The sequence below is a fragment of the Hemiscyllium ocellatum genome, chromosome 7 (genome assembly GCF_020745735.1).
Source record: "Hemiscyllium ocellatum isolate sHemOce1 chromosome 7, sHemOce1.pat.X.cur, whole genome shotgun sequence".
NCBI lineage: Eukaryota > Metazoa > Chordata > Chondrichthyes > Orectolobiformes > Hemiscylliidae > Hemiscyllium > Hemiscyllium ocellatum.
In genome coordinates this window covers 83,484,151-83,511,972 of record NC_083407.1, presented here as the reverse complement: position 1 = coordinate 83,511,972, position 27,822 = coordinate 83,484,151, and the positions used below count along the sequence as shown (strand labels likewise).

General features: G+C 39.6%; 1 protein-coding gene across 1 annotated transcript in view; it reads left to right on the top strand.

Moving 5' to 3' along the window:
• The first annotated feature begins 1,310 nt into the window (after positions 1-1,310).
• dnah7 (dynein, axonemal, heavy chain 7) overlaps positions 1,311-27,822 on the top strand; it is a 343,519-nt gene continuing 317,007 nt past the window's right edge. Inside the window, exons 1-7 of the mRNA XM_060828125.1 lie at positions 1,311-1,385; positions 1,497-1,677; positions 6,561-6,630; positions 16,375-16,500; positions 18,135-18,254; positions 18,897-19,080; positions 26,909-27,088. Coding sequence (XP_060684108.1) covers positions 1,311-1,385; positions 1,497-1,677; positions 6,561-6,630; positions 16,375-16,500; positions 18,135-18,254; positions 18,897-19,080; positions 26,909-27,088 — 936 coding nt within the window. The remainder of the gene's footprint in view (positions 1,386-1,496; positions 1,678-6,560; positions 6,631-16,374; positions 16,501-18,134; positions 18,255-18,896; positions 19,081-26,908; positions 27,089-27,822) is intronic.

Here is a 27,822-nt window from a genome sequence, read left to right as displayed (position 1 = left end):
GTGAGGATGGTAAGTTATTTCAAAAGAGCTCAGAGTTTCAGTATCTTGCTTTTGTAGTAGCATATGACAGTTGCTGGAACATGAATCAACTGTGCCACATAAAATTTCACTGCATTTGCTCCAATTTCTTAATGGTTCAGACCACTGTGATTCAACAGCATCAGCAACAATTCAAGAATTCTGAACACAACCACCTGATGAAGGTGCACAAACACCTGCTGAAGGAGCAGTGCTTCGAAAGCTAGTGTGGTTCCAATGAAACATGTTGGACTATAACTTGGTGTTGTGTAATTTTTAACTTTGTATACCCCAGTCCAACACCGGCATCTCCAAATCATGTTCATACAATTGATTATTCCTTTTAACCAACAATTTTAACCATCAGCATGGTGAAATGCCAAGCCCAGTTGAGTAAATAATTCTGGTAACTGCATTTTAATGAGATGTGAAGAGTTTACAAATGCCCAATCTAGCCTGCATGCTTCATGTATTGCAATTGATTTCCATTGTACCTTCTCAGTATAGATTGTTGCCTGCTATAAATGTGAAATGTATGCTTGTGGACATCATGGCAAATAAAGAAAAAATATAGATTGTCTTATATTGTGTGGTTTTTTAAAAAGATTTTACATGTCAGTCATAGAGGTATACAGAATGGAAGCAGACCTTTCAGTCCAATTCATCTGCCAACCAGATATCCTATATAAATGTAATCCCATTTGCCAGCTTTTGGATTGTATCCCTCTAAACCCCTCCTATTTATTTACATTAAATATTGTACCAACCTCCACCACTTCCTCCAGCAGCTCATTCCATACATGCACCGTCCTTAGGTCCCTTTTATATCTTTCCCCTCTCACCTTAAATCCATGCCCCCTAGTTTTGGACTACCCAACCCCAGGGAAAAGACCTTGCCTATTTACCCTATCAATGCTCCTCATGGTTTTATAAACCTCTATAGGGTCATCCCTCAGCCTACAATGCTGCAGGGAAAATGTCCTCAGTTTATTCAGTCTCTCCCTATAGCTCAAACCCACCAACTCTGGCAACATTCTTGTAAATCTTTTCTGAACCCTTTTAAATTTCACAACATCCTTCCTATAGCAGGTATGAGATAACTTGTCAAACAAACTAATAAAAAGGATTAAGTGGAGCAAGTTATATAAAACTCAACTATTCAGTTTTTAAAAAAGTTTAATGATATCATTTTTGATTTTGTGATTCTTGCCAAATATTTTACCACTCCAAACTTTAAAGGACAAACAGCCAAAATTGATGCATTAATCTGCATTTGCTATATTTTAATAGATATGATCACAAATCAAATATTGATACACTTGAACGATTGCTTTATGTTGTTTTGCAATTATCCAAGTGTTAAGGAAGTATGATGTCCATGATTTCAATTATAGTCACACAGTCAATTTGTAACCAGTGTCATTTTACTGTAGAGTTGCCAGTTGTTAATTCTGTGTTCCTGGTTTCTAAATTTACAGCGGTATTACTATTATATTAACCATGGAATAGACACGGACCATGTGGCACCGATGGAAGACAGCTGGTTAGAAGATGTATTGTCCTTGGTCCCACTCCATCTCAAAACACACACTGTTACTATTGAATCACTTTCAGATGAAATGAAAGAAGATTATCTCCTTAGTGTGAAGAAAGCAATAGGTACAGCATTATATTTTACTAATGTTGGAAATGCCTAATCAAAGTTTACTGATTCTCTCGTTTCTTATTAAGATTGTGTTGTTCAAGATTTTAGTTCAATTGCTGTGTAAGGTGGATTTCAGTGGGATGGAGTTAAGGATTGCACTATGGCATACTTTATCTGATTTTAACTTCACTGAGGTTTCATGATGTTTGCACATCACTGGTAAGCTTAATTTCCACATTTGTTTAAACGTGAAAAGTGGCATGAAAAATAAGGAGAACACCTGCTGTTTGGATAATAAGAGGTGAAAAATAGTAACATTGGTTAATAAGGCCATTTAAAACAAAAGCAAAACAAACACCAAAATAAAAATGCAGAGATGTTATGTTAGGTTTTTACAGAAACTTGGTTGTTTCACATGAGGAGTAGATAGGAATGCAGGAATAGTAATAGGCCATTCAGCTCCTCATGCCTATTTCACCATTCATTGAGATCCTGGTTGTTCTTTGGTCTTGGCCCATATCCTTTGATACCTTTAACTTAACAAAAAATTATCTATCTCAAATTTAAAATTAACAAGTGATTCTGAATCCATTGCCATTTGTAGAACAGAGTTCCAAATATTCACTACCCTTTGATGTAGAAGTACTGCCCAACATCTCTCCTGAATGATTGGTAGGGTAACTATCAATTCCCTGATTTTCATATTCTAATTCTGAGACTACGCCCGTATTCTGGAATTCCCAAACAGTGGAAATTATTTGCCTTTATCTTCCCTGTCTTTTCCTGTTGATATCATGGAGACTTTGATCAGATCACCTCTTAACCTTCGAAACTTTAGAGAAAATAAGCCTAATTGATATAATCTCTCCTCATAATTTAACTCCTGAAATCCGGTGTTGTATTCCAAGGCCAATATATTCTTCCTAAGGTAAGCTGACCAGATCTGCTCACAGTACTCCAAGAATGATCTAACCGGGATTTTACATAAGTACAGCATAACTTTTGCATCTTTATACTCCTATTCTTTAGTTATAAAGGGCAGCATTCCATTAGCTTTCTTGATTAATTTCTGCACCTGTTTATAACATTTTAAAGACTTATGCACCTGAACTCACAAGTCTCTTTGGAGATTCACGTTATTTAACATCAAGACGTAAAGAAAAAACCCTGATCTATCTGTTTTTGATCCAAAATTGATAACCTCACATTTGCTTATGTTGAGTTGCATCTGTCACAATTTTGTTCATTCACTTAGTCTATCATTATCCCTTGCAGTTTTATAATATCATCTCCACAGTTTACAACATTCCTGAAGAAGGGCTCATTCCCGAAATGTCAATTCTCCTGCTCCTTGGATGCTGCCTGACCTGCTGCGCTTTTCCAGCAACACATTTTCAGTTCTGATCTCCAGCATCTGCAGTCCTCACTTTCTCCTCCACTGTCTACAATGCCACCTAACTTTGTGTCACCATCAGATTTGGATATATGCCTTTCTATGCCATTATCCAAGTCGTGAATAAATAATGGGAATGATTGAGGTGCTAACACAGGCCATTATAGGACATCACTGGTCACATCCTGCAAATTTGAGTACCTATCCATCATCTCTACTTTTTGTCAGATGCCACTCAATCAATTTCCTAGTCAAGTCAATAATTTGCACTCAATTCCATGGGTTTATACCTATGTTGACAGTTTTGTTTGTAGGACTTTAACAAATGCTTTCTGAAAGACCATAAAACAGAATCCATAGACATTCCCCTATCCACTGCATAGTTACCTCTTCAAAACATTCAGTGAGGTTTGTCAGGCTTGACCTGCCTGTCATGAATCCATGCTGACTTTCCCTGATTCACTGAAAATTTTCAAGATGTTCAGTTACCCCATCCTTGAATATAGACTCCATCAATTTCTCCATCACTGATGATAGGATAACTATCAATTCCCTGCTTTTCATATTTCACCCTTCTTAGAAAGCAAAGTGACTTATGCAAGTTTTCAATCCAAAGGGATGTCTCTTGTATCGAGGGAAATCTGAAAGATTATAGGTGGGGCATCTACAATGTCCTCTCTTACTTCCTTTTACACCCTTGGATATAAATTGTCAGGTCCCAAGGTTTTGTCACTCTTTAATTCCACTAATTTCCTCATTTCCAATGTTTGTTTAAATTCATTTTATTCAGTCCCTGTTTCTGACCACCATTAATTTCCTTGGAACTTCCAGCAAACTATCGTCCTTTTCTATGATTAATACTGAGGCAAAGTAATTATTCAACACATCTACCATTTCCCTTTGTGTAGTGTGCAGTTTAGTTCTGCAACTTACATATTCAAAAAGAAGCTTTGAAATAGGTGCAAAAAGGGATTCACAACATATGCCAGAATTGAGCACATATCTAGGTATCAGAAAATAGTTGAATGAGTTGTGACTTGTTAATTTAGAAGAAAGAAGGATGAGGGGTGACCTGATTGAAGTCCTAAAGATATGGAAAAAGTTTTAGAGTTGAGATATATGTAAGTTATTTCCATTGCAGTGGAGTCCAAAAATCTATAAACATTAAATCACTGTTATTTGTGTCACTGTCTTAATCACAAATGGTTGACTAGCTCAGTTGTTAGCACTCTTGCCCATGAGTCAGAAATTCATGGACTCAAATTCCACTCCAGAACTTGAGCGCAATAATCAAAGTTAATTTTCCAGTGCAAAATGCATCAGTGTCAAAGGTGGTATGTTTTGGATCTCCGCTTGGGTGCAGACAAAAAAAATCTGATAGCACCATTTCAGGCAGGAGCAGGGAAGTTATTCCTATCTCTTGGCTGGTAATTATCACTCAACCGACATAACAAAAACAGATTATCTGATCATTAAAACATTGGGAGCACGCATTTTCTACAGTTTTCTGTCTCGTACTATTTCACACATGGCCAGGATGTTATCATCTTGGTGGGAGATTATGATAAGAACCAAACAAATAAAAGTTTTTTAAATATAAATAAATAAATCTAAAAGAGAATTCAGGAGAAAATTCTTTAGCCAAAGGGTAGTAAGACTTTGGGACATACCAGAAAAATAGTAATTGAGGCAGATAGTATACTTGTATTTAAGAGAATATAAAGTTGCAATGGTCCGAGAGCAGTATATGCTGCTCTCTCATTAGAAAGATGTGACTGGTAAGTTTAATCTGAGGATCACCACACTTTGGGTGAGAGGCGAGATTGAGAAGATGGGAACTTAATGTATCCTCATCCAGTACAGGAAGTGAATCCACATTGTTGCTGTCAGTCTGCATTACAAACCAGCTATCCAGTCATCTGAGCTAGTCAACTCTAGATAAGCCTGTGAGGAATAAAATAATATAAAGCTATATTGATTGCATTAGATGAAGAAAGTTTGGAGGAGGTTAATGTAAAGATAAACCTGGTATTGACCAGTTAGATGAATAGCCTTCCGTGGTCTGCATTCTACATAACTATACTGCTGGTGGATGCTTTGATGAAAGTTTTTCAGTAATCAAATGTAAAAGAAAGTTATAAAGGGTAATGTTAATAATTTGTTTAAAAAGTGGAACATTGGTGATGTGAAGATAGCCATAAATTTAAGTTAAATGAGATCACATATTTGAAAGGTCTCATCAAAAACGTAATCAAGCCTGAAGTAACTCTGGTAGTTTAGGAAATATATTGTTTTCTGAGAACTAATACACCAACCATAGAAATAGACTCTTGAAAAAAATGTGAGGCTGGGAAATATGAAGATTGCTAAGAAGGCATTTATTATGGAGCCTAACATCTCCCTGCTGCTATGGCAAATTAGCAGAAATGGCAAATTAGCATGGTTGGCATCAGTTGCCCAAATGTGCCAATTAAGAGCAAAATGCTGCCCCCACCATTATTTTACTTGCATAGGGATAGGGTTCAGTTATTGGATTTCCAGGGCATGGCTGCTGCAGGACTCATGTAGTCTTATGACTATGGCACTATTGTTTGGACAGGCATCTCTGGGAAGTGTATGACATTTCTCAATTGAACGAGTCTGTGGCTTCTTAGTTGATTACCTCTGGTAAGAACCAGGTCTGGTTGCCTGCCAGTGTGGAGTCACGTCCCACTTTTGGTTCCAGTGATACAATTCTTTGATCTTCTGGAGAAACTAAGCTTGTGGTTTCTGTAGTTGGTTTCTTTTAAAATGTGGGTGACTAATTATTTAATTCTGAAAATGAAGTTTATGAAGATAACTATTAACATCTATGTCAAAACCGCATGATTTCTCCCTGGAATTGGTGGGAAATATTGAAATGTCACCTCTGGAATGAATGCTGTTGGGCTGAATGAAGTAGAATGCAGTGTCAAATAAATATCCTGAAATTCTTGGTCTGCGATTTTGTTAGGAACTAAGAAAAATCTGTTCTTTGAATCTTTCTCCAGATCTATTCAATTATTGTTTGGTACTACAGAACCTGAGTATTGTTGAATAAAGAGTCAGCAAATGTCTTTTTTTGAATACTCATGTCAGTGCACTTCATTTAAGAGATTAACTAAATGTAGAGTCTGAGACCATTAATGTCTTTAGACCAGCAGATGCTGCAAATTTGAAATTAAAGAAATATTGAAAAGATACGGTACGTTATAATGAAAAATTATGTCCAAAATATTTCATTTCATATTGAATGTTACATGTTTGAAGAAGTAGATCCTTTCTCTCTCTAAATTTTCTTGCAAATGATACACCTTTTAAAAATATTGTACTGCTTAGAATGATTTCTGACTTCTAGAAATGATATAAGAAGTCAGGAGTAGCACAATATCATGCAGTAGTTGGTCTGTCTTTGTAAGCACATTGATATGAAAATGAGAATTTGGATACTTGCTCATATTTTACGAACATATTTCTCATTTTCAGTTGACTTTGTTTTAAGAGATCCCAGAGAGAAAGAAGAAGTCAAGAAAGATATTCCTGTTCATCGTGCAGAGTAAGAGGATTATACAAAGTGAATTTATTAAAAAAATTACTTTGTTTATATGAGGCTGCAGGAAATATTGGTTGAAATTTAACAGGAATATGTAGTTTTACATTTTTAAGTACTCATTACGGCATCTGAACTTGCATATCTGTGTTTGAGATAACATATAGCAAAGATTATTATTTGAAAATCTCAGCATTTATGATGAATATAAATGATTATAAAAATTAAGTTCCTTTTCTTATGTATTTCTGTTACTCCTTGGTTCACTCAATGCCTTTCAGCTTATTTTCCACACATTTTTCTCTCTAGCATCTTTTCACACTATGGCTAGAATGTTACCACCTTAGCAAGGACCTGATAATGAAAGTGGGGCAACTCTGATTCGGCATTCTGTTGGATAGATGGCCACAGTTTATGGGAATCGGGCAACTGACTCCTATCCCTTTAAAGGAGGGCCACCTGCCTGGAGGAGCTGCCAGCCATCAGAGGAATGGCAGCTCAACAGTACCACTGGAAATGCTGGATCTGTACCCAGAAAAAGAGGAAAGCATGGAAAGATCCCACCCTGTTAAGCAGGTGAGTGGCGTCTGGGGACAACAGGCCAGTCTGGTAAGCCCGATTGAGGTATGATGGCTGCTGAAGGCTAAGCATCCAATTCCCTTGGAAATGTTGGTGGAAGGAGCGTGACTTGCCTTTTGTGAATTTGTGGTGAACTGCTGCATAGGTTCAGGAAAATCAAACAATACAGTGACCTGCCTGAGGTATGGAGGCAATGGTTGCTAGAATTTATTCTAGTGTGTGATGTGGGTATCTCTGCATTTGTTGCCCATCCCTAATTGAATAGTAGTTAAGAGTCAACCTTTACTATAGATCTGGAGTCATATGTGGGACAGACCAAGTAAGGATGGCAGATGAGTTGTTATAATAATTGATAGTTTGTTGTCACCATTACTGACAATAGAAGAAACTGGTCTGGTCAGAATGATGATAGGTGGCATTTCAGTTTTGGCAATGCCATTGATATGCAAGTCAAGATGGTTAGATTCTCTCTTGTTGGAGATGGCCATTGTCTGGTTCTTGTGTGCTGCAAATATTACTTGCTACACATGAGCCCAAGCCTTGATGTTGTTCATGTGTATGGATATAGAGTTCTTCAGTATGTGAGGAGTTGACCATCAGTGAACATCTGCACATCTGATCTTTATATTTGAGGAAAGAAATCATTGATGAAGCAGCTGAAAATGGTTAGATATATGACATTATCCGGAGGAATTCTTGCCAGCAATGCCCTGTATCTGAGATGGATGACCTCCAACAACCACAACCATCTTCCTTTGTGTTAGTGAGACTCCGACCAATGGAGGGTTTCACTATGTTTCCCTTTCGCTACAGTTTTGTTAGGTCTTCCTACTGGCATACTCTGTCAAATGCTGCCTTAATATCAAGGACAGTCACTTTCAACTCATCTCTGGAATTCAGCACTTTTGTCCATTTTGGGACCAACCTGTAATGAGGTCAGTGAACTTGTTGGATTTCTACATTTATTTCCTATTAAATTGACCGCAGAGGTTATAGTTTCAATAAGGAACCATTTATAAGGTCATAATAAGTATCCTTTTGCTTGTAATGCGAAGATTTACAATAAATCAAGATTTGCACAATTAAGAAGTTACTTGATTGCAAGCAAGAGGGACAAAGTGCACAGAGGAGGTTAAACACCACTTTCTTTGAAATTCTAGTTCAGACTTAAAATAATAATATAATAGCATCAGTAAACTGGAATATTCAAAACGAAGCTGAAAAATACAATACCTTTGGTAAACAGCTAGTATTGTGAGTTCTTTTCAGTTGCTACCTCTTTCCTAAATGATGCTGTTAAATTCTGTTTGATGTGTGGATGATGCTTAATAAAGAAAAGTGAGAGTTAATTTCCCTTGCAGTGTCTTCATTGAGAGAAAAAACATTCTTCACGTTCTTTAATCACACGCATCAAATTTTACCACCGTTAGTTGATGCAGTTTATTTTGAGGGGCGCTATCAGAGCGTAGTCAATTCCACTTCAACTTCTGGTCAAAATGGATTAATGTAGTTTCTAAACATTTGTACGCTGTTAGAACAGAGTTCACATGGGCATTGAATCATGTATACTGCTGTGACAAATTGAGCTGAAAATGTGTTGCTGGAAAAGCACAACTGGAGGAAGAGCGCCTCATCTTCCGCCTAGGAACCTTCCAACCACAAGGGATGAACTCAGATTTCTTCAGTTTCCTCATTTCCCCTCCCCCCACCTTGTCTCCGCCCCAACCCTCAAACTCAGCACCACTTTCCTAACCTGCAGTCTTTTTCCTGACCTCTCTGCGCCCACCCCCACTCTGGCCTATCACCCTCACCTTATCACCCTCACCTTAACCTGCTTCCACCTATCGCATTTCCAACGCCCCTCCCCCAAGTCCCTCCTCCCTACCTTTTATCTTAGCATGCTTGGCACACTTTCCTCATTCCTGAAGAAGGGCTCATGCCCGAAATATCGATTCTCCTGCTCCTTGGATGCTGTCTGACCTGCTGCGCTTTTCCAGCAACACATTTTCAGCTCTGATCTCCAGCATCTGCAGTCCTCACTTTCTCCTGCTGTGACAAATTGTCAAGCCCTTGTAAAATACAGGAATTAGCTCTCCTTGAACTATTGTTTTCCCAGAGGCAATCAATATAATCTTATTATTATTAAATATAGAAGCATTACATTGTTTAAAGAATGAAGAGTCTATCTATGATAAGAGATTTATCCTTTAATTCCTCTATAGATAGTAATCTATTGTATAGATAATCAGCGTTGGGATATTTTGGTCTCTCATCTAGGTGCAACATTTTCCTTAAAACTTCCTTCCTTGCTTTTCTTACAAAACTCTTGAAAGTCCATCTGTTCTTTCAGTCATTGCTGATTTTTTCTCCTGTTATCGCCAAGTGTCTGTTTCTGTTTGATTGAACTATTTAGGAATATTACTGTATCAAAGATGATCTATAAATATTAGTTCATGTGAATTTCCATTCCATACATGCAGTTTTACTGAAACATCAGATAAACATGCATCTTTACTACAGAATGCCATAATCAATTTTAAGATGGTTGGTACCTCCCTGAAAATCTCTGTTAAATCTCAATTAGATAAAATAATGATGCTTATGCATGTATGGATGCTAAGAAGTCTTACTCATGAAATTCAACATTGTACACATTTCATGTTTATTTTCATGTTTTCACCCTAATGCACTGTGAGCAATTTTGGTCCCCTTATTTAAGGAAAGGTACTATTTCATTGGAGGTAGTTCAAAGACGATTAATTGGGAATGATCCATAGTTTGGGGGGGGAATTGTCTTCGAGCAAAGGCTAAGTATTTGGAACTCTACTTCATAGAGTTTAGAAGAATGAGAGGTGGTCTCATTGAAACATATAGGATTCTGAAGGTGCCTGACTGGGTAAATATGAGGAGGACTTTTCCCCTTATGGAAGAGTCTTAGACCAAAGGGCATAGTCTCTGAATAAATTTATGGCTGAGATGAGGAGGAATTTCTTCTCTCAGAAGGTTGTGAGTCTTTGAAATTCCTTGCCACCGTGAGTTGTGTGGACAATGTCCTTGTGGATATTCAAACCTGGGATAGATGGATTCCTGATCAGTAGGGGAATTGAGAGTTACAGGGAATTGGCAGGAAATTGGATGTGACAAGTAGGGTGGCATGGAAGCACAATGGTATCACAGCGCCAGAGCTGCCGGGCTTGATTCCAGTCTCGGGCAACTGTCTGTGTGGAGTTTGCATACTCCCTGGGTCTGCATGTGTTTCCTCCGGTTGTTCTGGTTTCCTCCCACAGTCCAAAGATGTGCAGATCAGGTGAATTGGCCATGCTAAATTTGCCACAATGTTCAGGACTCCATTTTTACAGAACGATGAGGAGAGAGGGCGGAGAGAAGCAAGGGCTGCTGGGAAGGGTAAATTTTCCCCCTTAAAAAGGGACCTACTTTGGAAGTTGGGCCTCCATTTTTACAGAACAACGAAGAGAGAGGACGGAGAGAAGCGAGGACTGCCAGGAAGGCTAAGTTTTCTTCCTTAAAAAGGGACTTACCTTGGGAGTTGGGCCTCCACTTTTACAGAGTGACGAGGAGAGAAGGCGGAGGGAAGTGAGGGCTGTCAGGAAGGGAGAGCGCGAGAACTGTTTTTAAAGGAGCAGCATAGGGAGAGGACACAGCAAGGCACAGAGCACTGCTGGGTATATATGGCAGAGTCCCAAGACACTGCACATGGAGTATCTCCCACCCGCCCTCCTCCTCTCACCAAAAATAAAGGACTCTCGTGTGTTGCTAAGGTAAGGCATTTCAATTGATATTTCTTGTGTATTGTGTGATTGATTTAAAAGTTTACTGTTAGTTGATCAGTTGAATAAGACCATAGAGAACTACTAGAAATTATTTAACTTATATATGTCAATAGTCCGATGAGGAAAGGGGCCATATTGGACCTGGTACTGGGGAACGAGCCAGGACAGGTGGTAGAAGTTGCGGTAGCGGATTTCTTTGGAAGCAGTGACCACAATTCTGTAAGTTTTAGAATACTCGGAAACAAAGATGAGAGAGGTCCGAAGGGAAGAGTACTAAACTGGACCAAAGTCAATTATATCAAAATTAGGCAGGAGCTCGGAAATGTGGATTGGACACAGCTATTTGAATGGAAGTCCACATTTGAGAAGTGGGAGGCTTTCAAAGATACATTAAAGATAATGCAAGATAGGCATGCCCCGTTGAAGGCAAAGGATAAGGAAGGGCAAAATGCGTGAACCGTGGATGACAAGAGAAATTGTATAACTAGCCAAGAGGAAAAGGGAAGCATACATAAGGTCTAGGCAGCTAAGAACAGAATGGGCCCTGGAAAACTATCAGAAGAGTAGGACAAGTCTTAAATGAGGAATCAAGCGTGCTAAAAAGGGTCATGAAATAGCTTTAGCTAGCAGAATTAAGGCGAATCCCAAACCATTTTATTCTTATGTAAGAAGCAAGTGGGTAGCTAGAGAAGGGATTGGTCCACCAAAGGATAACGATGGAAGGCTGTGTGTCGAACCTGAGAGAATGGATGAGATTCTGAATGATTACTTTGCATCAGTGTTCACTGAGGAGAGGAACATGATGAATCTTGAGATTAGAGATAAAAGTTTGATTAGAGCTTAAATATGTGTTGCTGGAAAAGCGCAGCAGGTCAGGCAGCATCAAAGGAGCTAGAGAATCGATGTTTCGGGCATAAGCCTGACCTGCTGCGCTTTTCCAGCAACACATTTTTAAGTTTTGATCTCCAGCATCTGCAGTCCTCACTTTCTCCTAAGTGTTTAATTAGTCTGGATCACGTTGACATAAGTATGGAAGATGTATTGGGTAGGCTAGAGGTTATTAAGGTGGACAAATCCTCAGGACTGGATGGGATTTATCCCAGGTTACTGAGGGAGGCGGGAGAGGAAATAGCTGGGGCCCTGACAGATATATTTGTGGCATCCTTAAATACAGGTGAGGTGCCGGAGGACTGGAGGATTGCTCATGTTGTCCCCCTGTTCAAGAAGGGTAGTAGGGACATTCCGGGTAACTACAGACCGGTGAAGGTACTGAGGGATAGGATCTATTTATATTTAGAAAAGTGTCCTTTGCGAGCTGGGTGGGGAGTCCCAGATGGTGTGTTGCCTGCCCGGTGTCATGGCGTAGGACATCTCCAACCGGCTTGAAAGGATATTGGAGCGATTGTTGTGGTCCACATTGGCACTAACAACATAGGCAAGCCTAGGAAGGAGGACTTGTTTGGGGAATATTAGGCACGAGGAAGGAAATTGAAGAACAGGTCCTCAAGGGTTATAATCTTTGGATTACTGCCCGAGCCATGTACTAATTGGCACAGGGATAAGAAAATTAGGGAAGTAAACATGTGGTTAAGAAATTGGTGTGGGAAAGAAGGTTTCCATTTCATGGGACATTAGCATCAGTTTTGGAACCGGGCCGATCTGTACCATTGGGACGGTCTTCACCTGAACTGATCTGGAACCAGTGTTCTGGCAAAAAGGATAAATAGGGTGGTCACTAGGACTTTAAACTTGTGAGTCGGGGGAAGGGAAAGGGAAAGCAACAGGGAGTATGGAGTCAAGTAGAAAGATAAGCAGCAGGTTAGCATGTGTGCAGGATTTAAGTTCATGGCAGACTGGGAATGAAGCAAAAGGGAAAGATAACTTAGGGCACATTACTAGAGATGTTGGAAATCGAGAGGCTAAGAAAATTAGCATTAAGGCACTTTACCTGAATACTCGTAGTATTTGTAACAAAGTAGATGAATTAACGGCACAAATCATTGTGAATGATTATGATGTGGTAGGCATCACAGAGATGTGGTTGCAGGGGGTTCAGGACTGGCAGTTAAATATTCAAGGATTTACAACTTATCGAAAAGACAGGAAGGTGGGAAGGGGGGCGGAGTTGCCTTGTAAGTTAAGAGTGAAATTAAATCTATGGCACTGAATGACATGGGGTCAGATGATGTGGAGTCTGTGTGGGTGGAGTTGAGGAACCACAAAGGCAAAAAAACCATAATGGGAGTTATGCACAGACCTCCCAGCAGTGGTCAGGACCAGGCGCACAAGATGTATCAGGAAATAGATAGGGCATTTCAGAAAGGCAAAGTCACAGTGATCTTGGGGGACTTCAATATGCAACTGGACTGGTTGAATTATGTTGCCAGTGGACCCAAAGAAAGGGAATTCATGGAATGCTTACAGGATGGCTTTTTGGAACTTCTTGTGATGGAGCCCACAAGTGAGAAGGCTATTCTGGACTTAGTGCCATATAATGAGCCAGACTTTATAAAAGATCTTAAAGTAAGGGAACATTTAGGAGACAGCGATTATAATATGGTAGAGTTCAGTCTGCAGTTGGAAGGAGAGAAGGCAAAATCGGATGTAATGGTGTTACAGTTAAGTAAAGGTAATTACAGGGGCATGACAGAGAAACTGATGAAAATCGACTGGAAGCACAGCCTAGTGGGGAAGACAGTAGAGCAACAATGACAGGAGTTTCAGTGTAATTGAGGACACAGTACAGAGGTTCACCCCAAGAAAAGAAAGATTATCCCGGTGGTGGAGGGTGATTAGACAGCCATGGCTAACAAAGTAAGTCGGGAAATGTCTCAAAGAAAAAGAGAGAGCCTGTAAAGTGGCCAAGAGCACTGGGAAATCAGAAGATTGGGAAGATTACAAAAACAGAGGATAACAAAGAGAGAAATAAGGAAGGAGAGGATCAAATATGAAGGTAAGCTAGCCAGTAATAACAGAAATGATAGTAAAAGTTTCTTTCAATACATAAGAAACAAACTAGAGGCAAAAGTAGAAATTGGGCTTCTCCAAATTGATGCGAGAAGGCTAGTGCTGGAAGATAAGGAAATAGCTGACGAACTTAATAATTACTTTGTGTCAGTCTTCACAGTAAAACATCAGAAAACACCCAATAATTAAGGAAAGTCAGGGGCAGAATTGAGAATGGTAGCCATTACAAAAGAGAAAGTGCTAGAAAAGCTAAAAGATCTAAAAATTGATAAATTTCCTGGCCCTGATGGGCTACATCCTAGAGTAAAAAGTGAGGTCTGCAGATGCTGGAGATCAGAGCTGAAAATGTGTTGCTGGTTAAAGCACAGCAGGTTAGGCAGCATCCAAGGAACAGGAAATTCAACGTTTCAGGCCAGAGCCCTTCATCAGGAATCTCTGGCCCGAAACGTCGAATTTCCTGTTCCTTGGATGCTGCCTAACCTGCTGTGCTTTAACCAGCTCTACATCCTAGAGTACTGATGGAGATGGCTGAAGAAATAGCGGAGGTGTTGGTTGTAATCTTTCAAAAATCACTGGAGTTACGGAAAGTCCCAGATGATTGGGAAATCAGTGTTGTAACCCCCTTGTTCAAGAAAGGATCAAGACAAAAAGATGTAAAATTATAGGCTGATTAGCCTAACCTTGGTTGTAGGTAAAATTCTAGAATCTATCATTAAGGATAAGATCTCTAAATTCTTGGAAGTGCAGGGTTGAATTAGAATAAGTCATCATGGATTTAGTAAGGGGGGGGTCATGTCTGACAAACCTGTTAGAATTCTTTGAAGAGGTAACACGTAGGTTAGACCAGGGAAATCCAGTAGATGTTATCTATCTAGACTTCCAAAAGGTCTTTGTTAAGGAGTCTCACGGGAGGCTGCTGAGTAAGATGAGGGCCCACAGTGTTCGAGGTGAGCTACTGGCATGGATGAGGATTGGCTGTCTGACAGAAGGCAGAGAGTTGGGATAAAAGGTTCTTTTTCAGAATGGCAGCTGGTGACAAGTAGTGTCCCGCAGGGTTCTGTGTTGGGTCACAGCTGTTCACTTTATACATTAATAATCTGGATGAAGAGACTGGGGGCGTTCTGGCAAAGTTCGCCGATGATACAAAGTTAGGTGGACAGGCATGTAGTACTAAGGAAGTGGGAAAGCTGCAGTAAGATTTAGACAGTTTAGGAGAATGGTCCAGGAAATGGCTGATGAATTCAATGTGAGCAAATGCAAGGTCTTGCACTTTGGAAAAAAAGAATACAGGGGTCTATTTCCTAAACAGTGAGAAAATTCATAATGCCAAAGTACAAATGGATCTGGGCGTGCTAGACCAGGATTCTGTAAAAGTTGACTTCAGTTTGAGTCCATGGTTCAGAAAGCAAATGTAATGTTGCCATTTATCTCAAGAGGGTTGGAATGTAAAAGCAGTGATGAGCTTCTAAGACTTTATAAAGCTCTAGTTAGGGCCCATTTAGAATACTGTGTCCAATTTTGGGCCCCACACCTCAGGAAGGATATACTGGCTGGAGCGTGTCCAGCGGAGATTCACGTGGATGATCCCTGGAATGGTAGGCCTAACGTACGATGAATGGCTGAGGATGCTGGGATTGTTTTCATTAGAGTTTAGAAGGTTGAGGGGAGATCTAATAGAAACTTACAAGATAAACCTACATAGAAAGGTTGGACGCTGGGAACTTGTTTCTGTTCGGCAAGGAGACTAGGACCTGTGGGCACAGCCTTAGAATTAGCGAGGTTCAATTTAGAATGGAAATGAGGAGACATTTCTTCAGCAAGAGAGTGGTGGACCTGTGGAATTCATTACCATGGAGCACAGTGGAGGCTGGGACGTTAAATGTCTTCAAGACAGAAATGGATAAATTCTGGATCTTGCAATGAATTAAGGGCTACGGGAGGAGCGCAGGTAAGTGGAGTTGAAATACACGTCAGTCATGATTAAATGGCAGAGTGGACTCGATGGGCTGAATGGCCTTACTTCCATTCCTATGTCTTATGGTCTTATGGATTGTGCAGGTTAGGAGCACTGGTCAGGGGTAGATATAGGGTAGGGGAATGGGTCTGGGTGGATTACTCTTCAGAGGGTCAGTGGGGACTTGTTCGGCCAAAGGGATGTTTCCACACTGTAGGGAATCTAATTCTAATTCTTGTATGAATTTTAATTCTAAAGTGGTGGTCCAGCCATGATCCTATTGAGTGGCAGATCAGGCTCAAGGCACTGAATCATCTATTCCTGTTCCTATTTCTTATGGTCTTATGGTTTGAATCAATGAAATTTTATCATATATTTCCACACTGTAAGTAATCTAATCTAATCTAAAAAAACCTATGACAAAATGTTGTGTGATTTATATTTCTTCATATTTTTAAGGTTGGAAATTGTACCAAAGCCATGGAACAAGTCATTTTTGGTAGCACGAAACTTAATAAAGGCAAACCTTAATGCAGTGAATCCCACTATGTTGGCAGTGCTGGATCTCTGGCAAAGTTCTTTTCAGTGAGTTCTTATACTAAAATTAAACATGGTCACTAAATCTTTAATTGAAATCAAACAACTTCCATTCTGGAGATTGTTTTTTCTTTAGTGGGTAGGAGAGACATTCAGAATGGATTGTTGGGATTGTAATTATGAAAAAAAAACCAAGTGCATGGAGACTTTAAATATGAAAAATAAAGTATGTCACTTTACCTGCTGGTGAAACTTTGAGGTGGCCATGTAAGTTTACTCTGCATCTTTTGCAGTATTCTAATTAGAAATCAGGTGTTGGGGAACAGATGCTGGCATTTGTCTACTCTTTGTTCTGCTGTATAAATGTTTGGTACAATTTAAACAGAAGATTACTTCTGTAAACTTAACAGATTTTCATAGTTATGATAGCAAAGAATGACATTGATCACTGGATTACATTGTTCAGAGTAATTCCCAACCATGGACAATTGAATAACAAGTCTTGTTATTCAAGACTTTAATTCCATTTCATTTTTAGCAATAGAAAATAATTAAAGTAATACAATGAAAAAGTGATTAGCTGGGTTTGAAGAAAGTATTTGTGTATTTATCCTGATCTTAATTATGTTGTAAAATGAGAAAAGATTCAGGCATTCATAGCATAACAATAAGAAATAATGGTCCCAGTGAAATAGCAAATGTGATTCTGTAATGTAAAACAAATCAGTATTTCTTTGAGAATTATTTTATATTTAGTGACTATTAATACTTTTACTCACCATTGAAGTGATTATGTCATGTAATTAAAAAAAAGATTGATTCATTACTAAATGGTGGGTTAGAATTAGTTGAAATAATTAATTATTAGTTGACCTCTGATAAAACTGGATGATGTGCCACTTGACAATGATGGAATGAATTTAACAGCCAAAGCAAAACTCACATCATGTCAGGTCCTTGACCCGGATTTGGTCTCCAACCACTCCCCTGTGTCTCCCCAGGAGTCATTCACTGTTATTCCCTATTAGTGGGTTAGTTTTATTAACATTCTTTCCTTTTGTTTCAATCAGTTGCTTAAAAAAGTTAGTTTAAGCTCTGTGAACATGCATCTCCAATTGTGTGGCTAAGACCTTTAAAATAACTTTCTTAAAGGCATTAATCTCCATTTCATGTGAGCGTGTATCTGGTTTATGATATTAGATTCATACTTGTTGTTGGCTCCTCTGTTTATGTATTTAAGGGATAAGATCGACTAATCATTTTTATTTTAGCACGAAAGGCACCCATCATATAGTGGGCAATTCATGTTTGGTCTTTAGCAGTTCCACCTTACAAATGTCTGTCTCTGTAATTTTCTTTCTACCTAATGCACTGCACTACATATTGCCCTGGTATTGCCATCTATTTGTGCTCCCATCTACATTACTTAAGTTATCCCTTTTTAAAAGATCCTTTAAAAACCTTAAGAAGCAAAGGGAACCCATATATTGACAAAGATACATTTATGCATGTCACAAAATGATTTTTTTCTCTTGCCTTCTGTGACTTTGAAAATAGAGAGTTTGATGCTTTTAAGTTAAGTTGCAATAAATTATAAATTTATTATGAGTTTTTGTGATATTTTATTTGTTGTTGGAAATGGAGTAAAATGGTGCATGAAAATAATTATTTTCCTTTTACAGGCAGCTACGGTTCATTGATGTTGATGAATTTCGTAATCGTAAAGATTCAATGGAACTAACTACATTCCAGATCTTGTTTATGAGGCAAATTGAATCTGTGAAAGATAAACTTCTTAAAAAGTATGACCATTCAAAAAAAAGTCAGAATTAATAATTATTTGTGCTTCTTTCAATTTGGATTGATCCTCAAAATCTATAAAAAAGAGGGATGGGGATGGGGATGGGGATAGAGCAACAAATGCTTGATATACCATGGGAAATTGAAAACAAAAAGGTGGTGCAGTGGCTCAGTGGTTAGTACTGCTTCCTCACAGTGCCAGGGACTAGCATTCAATTCCAGCCTCAGACGACTATCTGTATGGAGTTTGCATATTCTCTCTGTGTCTGTGTGAGTTTCCTCCCACAATCCAAAGATGTGCAGGTTAATTGAATTGGCCAAGTAAATTGCCCATAGTATTCAGGGAAATCTGTAGGTAAGTGTATTAGTTAACGGTAGGGGAATGGGTCTGGGTGGGTTACTATTCGGAGACCTGGTGTGGACTTGTTGGGCCAAATGGCCTGTTTCCACAGTGTAGGGATTCTGTGATCTTAATCATTCAATTATGATGCATATTTTTCGAATAAACAAAGGTTCTCCCAAAAGTTATGCTTGTGTAATCTACAAGTAAAATAAATATTCAAATTTTTATAACTTTTACTTCCAGTGAAAAATAAACTTTCATATATATTTTATAACTGGTGTTTTTATGTAATGTGTTTTAGATGGTTTCCTGAAGTCCAAAATATTTATTACTTAGGAAATAAACGGAAGCAGGTTCCCAGTATTGCAAATCGTGCCAAATTAATGTCTTTCTTTAATTGTGCTGCTACTCTGATGACTTCACAACTTCAAAGCTTAACCCTAAAATCTATTCAAGACTACACGGATCTGATTGTACAGCGACCGGTACGTTTGTCAACATTGTGCAATGTCATGCACATTTCTTCATTAATTAACATTGTGCTGTTAATAGAAATCTTCTTACAGTCATGTATCCTAGATAATATATTTAAGGTGTTACTTTATTGATGATCTTAGAAAGGAAGGTTATAAATTTACATTTTAGAGTTATTCCCTTCAAAATCTAATGCCTAAGCCACACCTGACCATGACTCATATTTGCTGTTGTTATAGTTGAAACAACAAAAAGTGGCACAATTCATAAATAAGCAATTTCAGAAATGGTTTCACCATTTTCTAAAATGTATTGCTGGAAAGCATGATAGCTCCAATTTTGCTATATTGAATATTATGTGTGCACATGACTGTTGTATGAGTGCACTAGTATCCATAAGATGGGAATGCTTGCATCAAACTTTATAATACAAAGCACTGATACCCATTTTGAATAGATTTCAGGGACCAGAAAAAATTTATCAGGGAAGATTGATTACGATCACGCTTAGAGGGAACTGTTAAATTTAACAATGGGTCAGCTCTTGTAACTACACACACTTCTTTTCTTTCTGCTCCAAATAATTAAATTATTTTACCAATATTACCAACAAATACAATCTGGTTTTTGCTTCATTCAGTTTATTTTGTCTTGTTTTATTATAACTGCAAAAAGAAGTGCTGGCATTCTGTGAGAAAACACTTCGAACAAGGTAGTTATCTTCAACAAAGAGAATAATATACTTGCAATAACATCCATAGGCTGATGGAATTTTAAATACAAAAAAAGTTCATACAGCTATTTAAGATTCTTCTGTAAAATTCATGAGATGAGAAATGTGTGCATATTATTTTAGTAATAAGATCCATATCTACATTGTTCCTTTGTCCTTACAGACCGTCAAAACTTGAATGGAATAATCACCTATATGTGATAGAATGAGCTTCATTTATGTCATGATAATTACATGACTTTGATATAAGTAAAAAAGGACAGTCAAGTCTAGAATGAGCATGTGAAGAGAGAGGTCTTGGAAATATATACTAAAGAGTTGTGTTTAATAATCTGATATGTAAAGATTTGAATAAAGGAGTGTTACCTTTCAGAAAGAGTTGAAGAGCCTTATGTTCGAGAGAAAGAACAAGTAGCCTCAGAGACAGTGTATATGTGCAGATATCCAGACCTGGAGATTCTCCAGACTGGTATCTCAATATGAAGATAGCAGTATTGCCTTAAAACACAAAATAAAGCATGGTTACAAATAGTGGGAGAAACCTTCAAAGTTAAGGCAGTCCTAGGGCACAGCTGAAAAGGGGGTTCTCCAAAAGTAGTAGAGAACTTTGAAGACTTAGAAGATGCAGCTGAGTAAAAAAGTGGGAGAAGTCTAATTCCATCAAAATTTGCCTTGCCCAATTTAGAACTTGAATCTGTGGACAAGTTTTGTCCCTTTCCATAGCTATTTTAAAATTAATAGATCGATGATCACTTGTCCCAAAGTACTCCCCTACTTTCACCTTCATCACATGTCCTGCCCTATTTCCCAAGAGTAGGTCACTTTTGCCCCTCTGTATACTGTTTGAGGAAACCTTCCTGAATGCACTTAACAAATTCCACCCTATCTTAGCGCTTAACGCTCTGGCAGTCCAAGTCAATGATAGAAAAATTAATATCCCCTACTATGGCACCCTATTGCTTCCGGCAATCTTCCTACATATTTGTTCCTGTAAATCTTGTTGCTTATTTGGGGGCCTATAGTACAACGCCAATATTGTCACCATCCTCTTCATATGTTTTAGCTCCAAACACAAAGCCTCACTGCATGATCCTTCAGTTATTTCATCTCTGGGTCCACTACTGTTTGTCATTTTTATAAATGACCTGGATGAGGGCGTGAAGGTTAGTAAATTTATGAATGACACTAAGATCGGTGGAGTTGTGACAGTGTAGAAGGATGTTGCAGGTTTGCAGAGGGACATGGATAAGCTGCAGAGCTGGGCTAAGCGGTGGCAAATGGTGTTTAATGTGGAAAAGTGTGAGGTGATTCACTTTGGAAGGAACAACAGGAATAAAGAGTACTGGGCTAATGGTAAGATTCTTGGCAGTGTAGATGAGTAGAATGATCTCGGTGTTCATGTGCACAGATCCGTGAAAGTTGCCACCCAGGTTGTTAAGAAGGCATATGGTGTGTTAGCTTTCATTGTTAGAGCGATTGAGCTTCGGAGCCACGAGGTCATATTGCAGCTGTACAAAACTCTGTTGAGGCTGCATTTGTAGTATTGCGTACAGTTCTGGTCACTGCAGAGTTCAGAGGCGATTTACTACGATGTTGCCTGGTATAGAGGGAAGGTCTTATGAGGAAAGGCTGAGGAACTTGAGGCTGTTTTCATTAGAGAGAAGAAGGCTGAGAGGTGACTTAATTGAGACATATAAGATAATCAGAGGGTTAGATAGGTTGGACAGTGAGAGCCTTTTTTTCTTGGTTGATGGCTAGTATGAGGGACGTAGCTTTAAATTAAGGGTTGATAGATGTAGGACAGATGTCAGAGCTAGTCTCTTTACTCAGAGAGTAGTAGGGCCGTGGAACGCCCTGCCTGCAACAGTAGTAGGCTAGGCAGCTTTATAGGTATTTAAACATGTGGATGAAAATGGAATAGTGTAGGATAGATAGGTCGGTGCAACATTGAGGGCTGAAGGGCCTGTACTGTGTTGTTATGTTCTATGTTCTAAGATTCTGAAATCAGACCAAAACCTCAGAAGATTTTGATATTCTGGTTGGGAAGAGACAGCAGAAGATTACAGGGCTAGAGAGCAGAAGACTGAAAGGCAAGACAAAAAAAGTATGAAGTCTTTGAAGCCTAAGCAGAAAGTGGCAATACTTTGGAGAGGAAAAGTATAGAATCAGAAAACTTTGACAGTAAGATGGAAAAATCCAAGTACTCATCATTCAGATGTTTGGCGCAATCCTTTTAATAGAATCCTTACAGTGTGGAAACAGGCCCTTTGGCCCAACAAGTCCACACTAACCCTCTGAAGGGTATCCCACCAAACCTATTCCCCATTACCATACATTTATCCCTGACTAATGCACCTAACCTTAACCTCCCTGAACACTATGAGCAATTTAGCATGGCCAGTTCACCTAATGTGCACATCTTTAGAATGTGGAAGGAAATCAGAGCACCCGCAGGAAATCCATGCAGCCACAGAGAGAATGTGCAAACACCACACAGACAGTCGCCCTGAGACTAGAATCGAACCCGGATCCCTGGCATTGTGAGCCGCTGTGCCACCCACAGACCATGTGGTAGTCTGCAGAATCGCAGCTTTACTGAGATCTTGCTACTAACTCGTCCATTTGGTAATGTGAAAGGCCCAAATCAAGATCAGAAGTGAGAATTCTGGAAGAGACAGTTCAGCGCTTTAGACTGGCTTTAGGCTTACATGTGAAGGAGCAGTGAATAAAGACAGCACCTTTTGAAAACTTAAGGTCTAATAGTTGATGTTTTGGTATGAAGAAGTGTGGAATGAAGTACCAAGCAGAATGATGCATTAACAAAAATGCAATGTATAATTTATCCCCTAAAGAGAGAAAGAATGAGATTTAATCAGTGATACCAGTGTTTGGGAGATTGAATGAAAGCCTTTGTAATGTACTTAAATCGTTCAGTAGGATGTTGTGAGTTCAGAGCTTTGATTGATAAATTAATTACAGACCATATTAAAGTCAGTAAAAGGGGCAGGAAGTCAGAAGCAGTGGGCACCAACGAGAAAGAATAAGCTTTTACATTGTCCTAATCCCTGGGGGATAGTCAGAAGGAATAAGGAAGCATTGATTGTGCTCAAGCCAAAAGGTGTCACTCACTATGATTATCACAAAATAAGGGACAGCTATACTTCAACTACATTAGACACAATTATTCCAGACACAGTGCAACACCATTGCCCTAGATCTGAACTCAATGACAGGGCCAGCCATTGAGAGCCAGTCAGGTTATAGTCCAGCCTGTTGGACTATGACCTGGTATTGTGTGATTTTTAACTTTAGAACATATAGAAGGATACAGCGCAGTACAGGCCCTTCGGCCCTCGATGTTGCGCCGACCGAATCCTACCTAACCTATACTAGCCCAATAACTTCCAAATGCCTATCCAATGCCCGCTTAAATGACCATAAAGAAGGAGAGTTCACCACTGATACGGGCAGGGCATTCCATGAACTCACAACCTGCTGTGTGAAGAATCTACCCCTAACATCTGTCCTATACCTACCACCCCTTAATTTAAAGCTATGTCCCCTAGTAACACCTGACTCCATTAGCGGTAAGAGGTTCTTAGTATCTACCCTATCTAAACCCCTAATCATCTTATACACTTCTATCAGATCTCCCCTGAACCTTCTCTTCTCCAATGAGAACAGCCCCAAGTGCCTCAGCCTTTCCTCATAAGATTTTCCTACCATTCCAGGCAACATCCTGGTAAACCTCCTCTGCACTCGTTCTAAAGCTTCCACATCCTTCCTATAGTATGGCGACCAAAACTGCACACAATACTCCAGATGAGGCCTCACCAGAGTCTTATACAACTGCAACATGACCTCAGGACTCCGGAACTCAATTCCTCTGCCAATAAAGCCCAGTACACCATATGCCTTCCTCACAGCACTATTTACCTGGGTGGCAACTTTCAGAGATCTGTGTACATAGACACCAAGATCCCTCTGCTCATCCACACTACCAAGTAGCCTACCATTAGCCCAGTAATCCATCATCTTGTTATTCCTACCAAAGTGAACGACTTCGCACTTAGCTACATTGAATTCCATTTGCCACATTTCCGCCCAGCTCTGCAACTTATCTATATCCCGCTGTAACCTACCACTTCCTTCCTCACTATCCACAACTCCACCGACTTTTGTGTCATCCGCAAACTTGCTTACCCAGCTTTCAAGTCCTTCCTCTAGATCATTTATAAAGATAACAAAAAGCAATGGTCCCAAAACAGATCCTTGTGGTACACCGCTAGTAACTGCGCTCCAAGATGAACATAATCCATCAACTACTACCCTCTGTCTCCTTCCAGCCAGCCAATTCCTAATCCAAACCTCTAATGTATCCTCAATGCCATACCTCCGAAGTTTTAGCATTAGCCTACCATGGGGAACCTTATCGAACGCCTTACTAAAATCCATATACACAACATCTACTGCTTTACCCTCATCCACTTCCTTAGTCACCTTCTCAAAGAACTCAATAAGGTTTGTGAGGCACGACCTGTCCTTCACAAAACCATGCTGGCTATCCCTGATCATGTTATTCCTACCCAGATGTTCATAAATCTTATCCCTTACCATTCTCTCTAAGACTTTGCCCACCACTGAAGTCAGACTCACTGGCCTATAGTTACTAGGGCTATCCCTACTCCCTTTCTTGAACAATGGGACCACATTCGCTATCCTCCAGTCCTCTGGTACTATTCCCGTTGACAATGACGACATAAAAATCCAGGCCAATGGCTCTGCTATCTCCTCCCTAGCTTCCCATAGGATCCTGGGGTAAATGCCATCAGGCCCAGGAGACTTATCTATATTCATCCTTTCCAATATTCCCAAAACCTCTTCCCTGCATATTTCCAGGGCATCCATTCTAATTATTTGTGATTCCATATTCACATCAGCAACAGTGTCCTGTTCCTGAGTGAATACTGATGAAAAGTACTGATTTAATGTCTCTCCAATCTCCTCCGCCTCCACACACAACTTCCCACTACTATCCTTGACTGGACCGATACCTACCCTAGTCATCCTTTTATTCTTGACATACCTATAGAAAGCCTTTGGGTTTTCCCTAATCCTACCAGCTAAAGACTTTTCATGTCCCCTTCTCGCTTCTCTTAGCTCCCTCTTTAGCTCCTTCCTGGCTACCTTATAACTCTCAATCGCCCCAACTGAACCTTCACGCCTCATCTTTACATATGCCGCCTTCTTCCCTTTCACAAGGGACTCCAATTCCTTACTAAACCACGGCTGCCTCACAAGGCCCTTTACACCATGCCTGACTGGTACATACCTATCGAGGACACGCAGTAGCTGCTCCTTGAACAATCCCCACATCTCATTAGTGTTCTTCTCTTGAAGCCTGTTTTTCCAATCCACACATCCTAAGTCATGCCTCACTGCATCATAATTTCCCTGCCCCCAGCTATAGCTCTTGCCCTGCGGCGCACGATTATCCCTCTCCATCACTAAAGTAAAAGTCACCGAGTTGTGGTCACTGTCCCCGAAGTGCTCACCTACCTCCAAGTCTAACACCAGCATCTACAAATCATAAATTACCTCGGCATGGTCTTTGAAGAGGAACAGACAAAGGTGATAGTAATGGTGATAACAGAAATAATGGTAAAAATTATGTTAATGATTATAAAGGTTAGGAAGGTAATTAAAAGTAAGTAGTTGAATACTGTAGGCAAGGTAAAGCAAAACCTGGGGGTTGAGAGATGGTGGGGCATATGTGGTATAATGAGGTTCATTTTAATCATGATACTGTACAATTTATTACATGACTTTGACCTTGCTAAGAATATAGAGGACAGCTTTAAACACTATTCTAGAGAGTTATATTTAAGAACCAACAATGTAATAATGTAAACAGGACTTCTACACTAAATGGTAAGGTCCTAGGGAGTGTTGCTGAACAAAGAGACCTTGGAGTGCAGGTTCATAGCTCTTTGGAGTCGCAGGTAGATAGGATAGTGTAGAAAGCGTTTGGTATGCTTTCCTTTATTGGTCAGAGTATTGAGTACAGGAGTTGGGAGGTCATGTTGCGGCTGTACAGGACATTGATTAGGCCACTGTTGAAATATTGCGTGCAATTCTGGTCTCTTTCCTATCGGAAAGATGTTGTGAAACTTGAAAGGGTTCAGAAAAGATTTACAAGGATGTTGCCAGGGTTGGAGGATCTGAGCTACAGGGAGAGGCTGAACAGGCTGGGGCTGTTTTCCCTGGACCGTTAGAGGCTGAGGGGTGACCTTACAGAGGTTTACAAAGTTATGAGGGGCATGGATAGGATAAATGGACAAAGTATTTTCCCTGGGGTGGGGGAGTCCAGAACTAGAGAGCATAGATTTAGGGTGAGAGGGAAAAGATATAAAAAAGACCTAAGGGGCAACTTTTTCACGCAGAGGGTAAAGATAGGACTGCCAGAGGATGTGGTGGAGGCTGGTACGTTTGCACATTTAAGAGGCATTTGGATGGGTATATGAATAGGAAGGGTTTGGAGGGATATGGGCCGAGTGCTGGCAGGTGGGACTAGATTGGGTTGGGATATCTGGTCGGCATGGACGGGTTGGATCGAAGGGTCTATTTCCATGCTGTACATCTCTAAGACTCTATGACTCTAAGTGTTATAGTACTTTAGGAATTGAATAATCTTTCTAAGTGATACAGATCAAGCAGCCTCACAGAGAATGTATGTGCAGACACCCACAACCAGAGGTATACCTTACCTCAGTATGCCAATAGCTGCATTGACTTAAAACATAAGATGAAATGCAATGCACTTAATGTTAAATTGTACCACTTAACCTTCTGCATATAGTCTGATTAATTGCTTAGTATAATATCCTGCCACATTATTGTATGTAATGGACTGCATAGATTTAGCAAATTCCTCATTGGCAAATCTTTATTTGGATACAATTATTAAATGCTTAAAGAAAATCCTTATTTTATGCATGCACACCATTCAGATTTTATTAACGACAAGAAAGTGCTAAAGAAGTGGAAGTGAAACCTAATGAGGTATATTTTCATTTCAATGTATATTTCTTGAATTTTATATCTAGGATTCCATACGTGTTTACGAACACCCAGGTTTCATTTTGCGACTAATTCTAAAAAACAACAATGTTCAATTTGAACCAGAATGTAAAGATTTTGAAATAATATTCTTGAGTGTTTATGATGTCATGCTGACAACTGCAAATAAGGTGCCAAGAGTTGAGACAAAACTGTACACCGAATGGGTAAGTGAAGTTTACATTTGATTTATGTGAAAAATTAATGCACTTCCAGCAATACTTTTATTTTAGCTCCTTTTAGTGGTAACTTACACGTTTTCATAATTGTTTTGAATGACTCGAAATCAATTTTTTCTCAGAGGTTGAAAAAGACAAAATACTGGTGATGCTGAAAATCTGAAACAGAAAATGCTGGAGCAACTCAACATGTCTGGCAGCTTCTGGGGAGAGAGAAGCAGATTTAAAGTTTCAAGTTCAGTATGCCTTCATCAGTTCTGAAAAAGAGTCATACCTGATTAAAGTCTGGTTGAAGATTTGTAGCTCGGGTGTCCGTTGTTGTGGTTCTGTTCGCCGAGCTGGAAGTTTTTGCTGCAAACGTTTCGTTCCCTGGCTAGGGAACATCATCAGTGCTATTGGAGCCTCCTGTGAAGCGCTGCTTTGATGTTTCTTCCGGTATTTATAGTGGTTTGTTGTTGCCGCTTCCGGGTGTCAGTTTCAGCTGTAGTAGTTTGTATGTGGGGTCCAGGTCGATGTGTCTGTTGATGGATGTTCTTGCCGTTTCCGGGTGTCAGTTTCACCTGTAGTGGTTTGTATATGGGGTCCAGGTCTATGTGTCTGTTAATGGAGTTTGTGGATGAATGCCATGCCTCTAGGAATTCCCTGGCTGTTCTCTGTCTGGCTTGTCCTATGATGGTAGTGTTTTCCCAGTCAAATTCATGTTCCTGGTTGTCTGAGTGTAT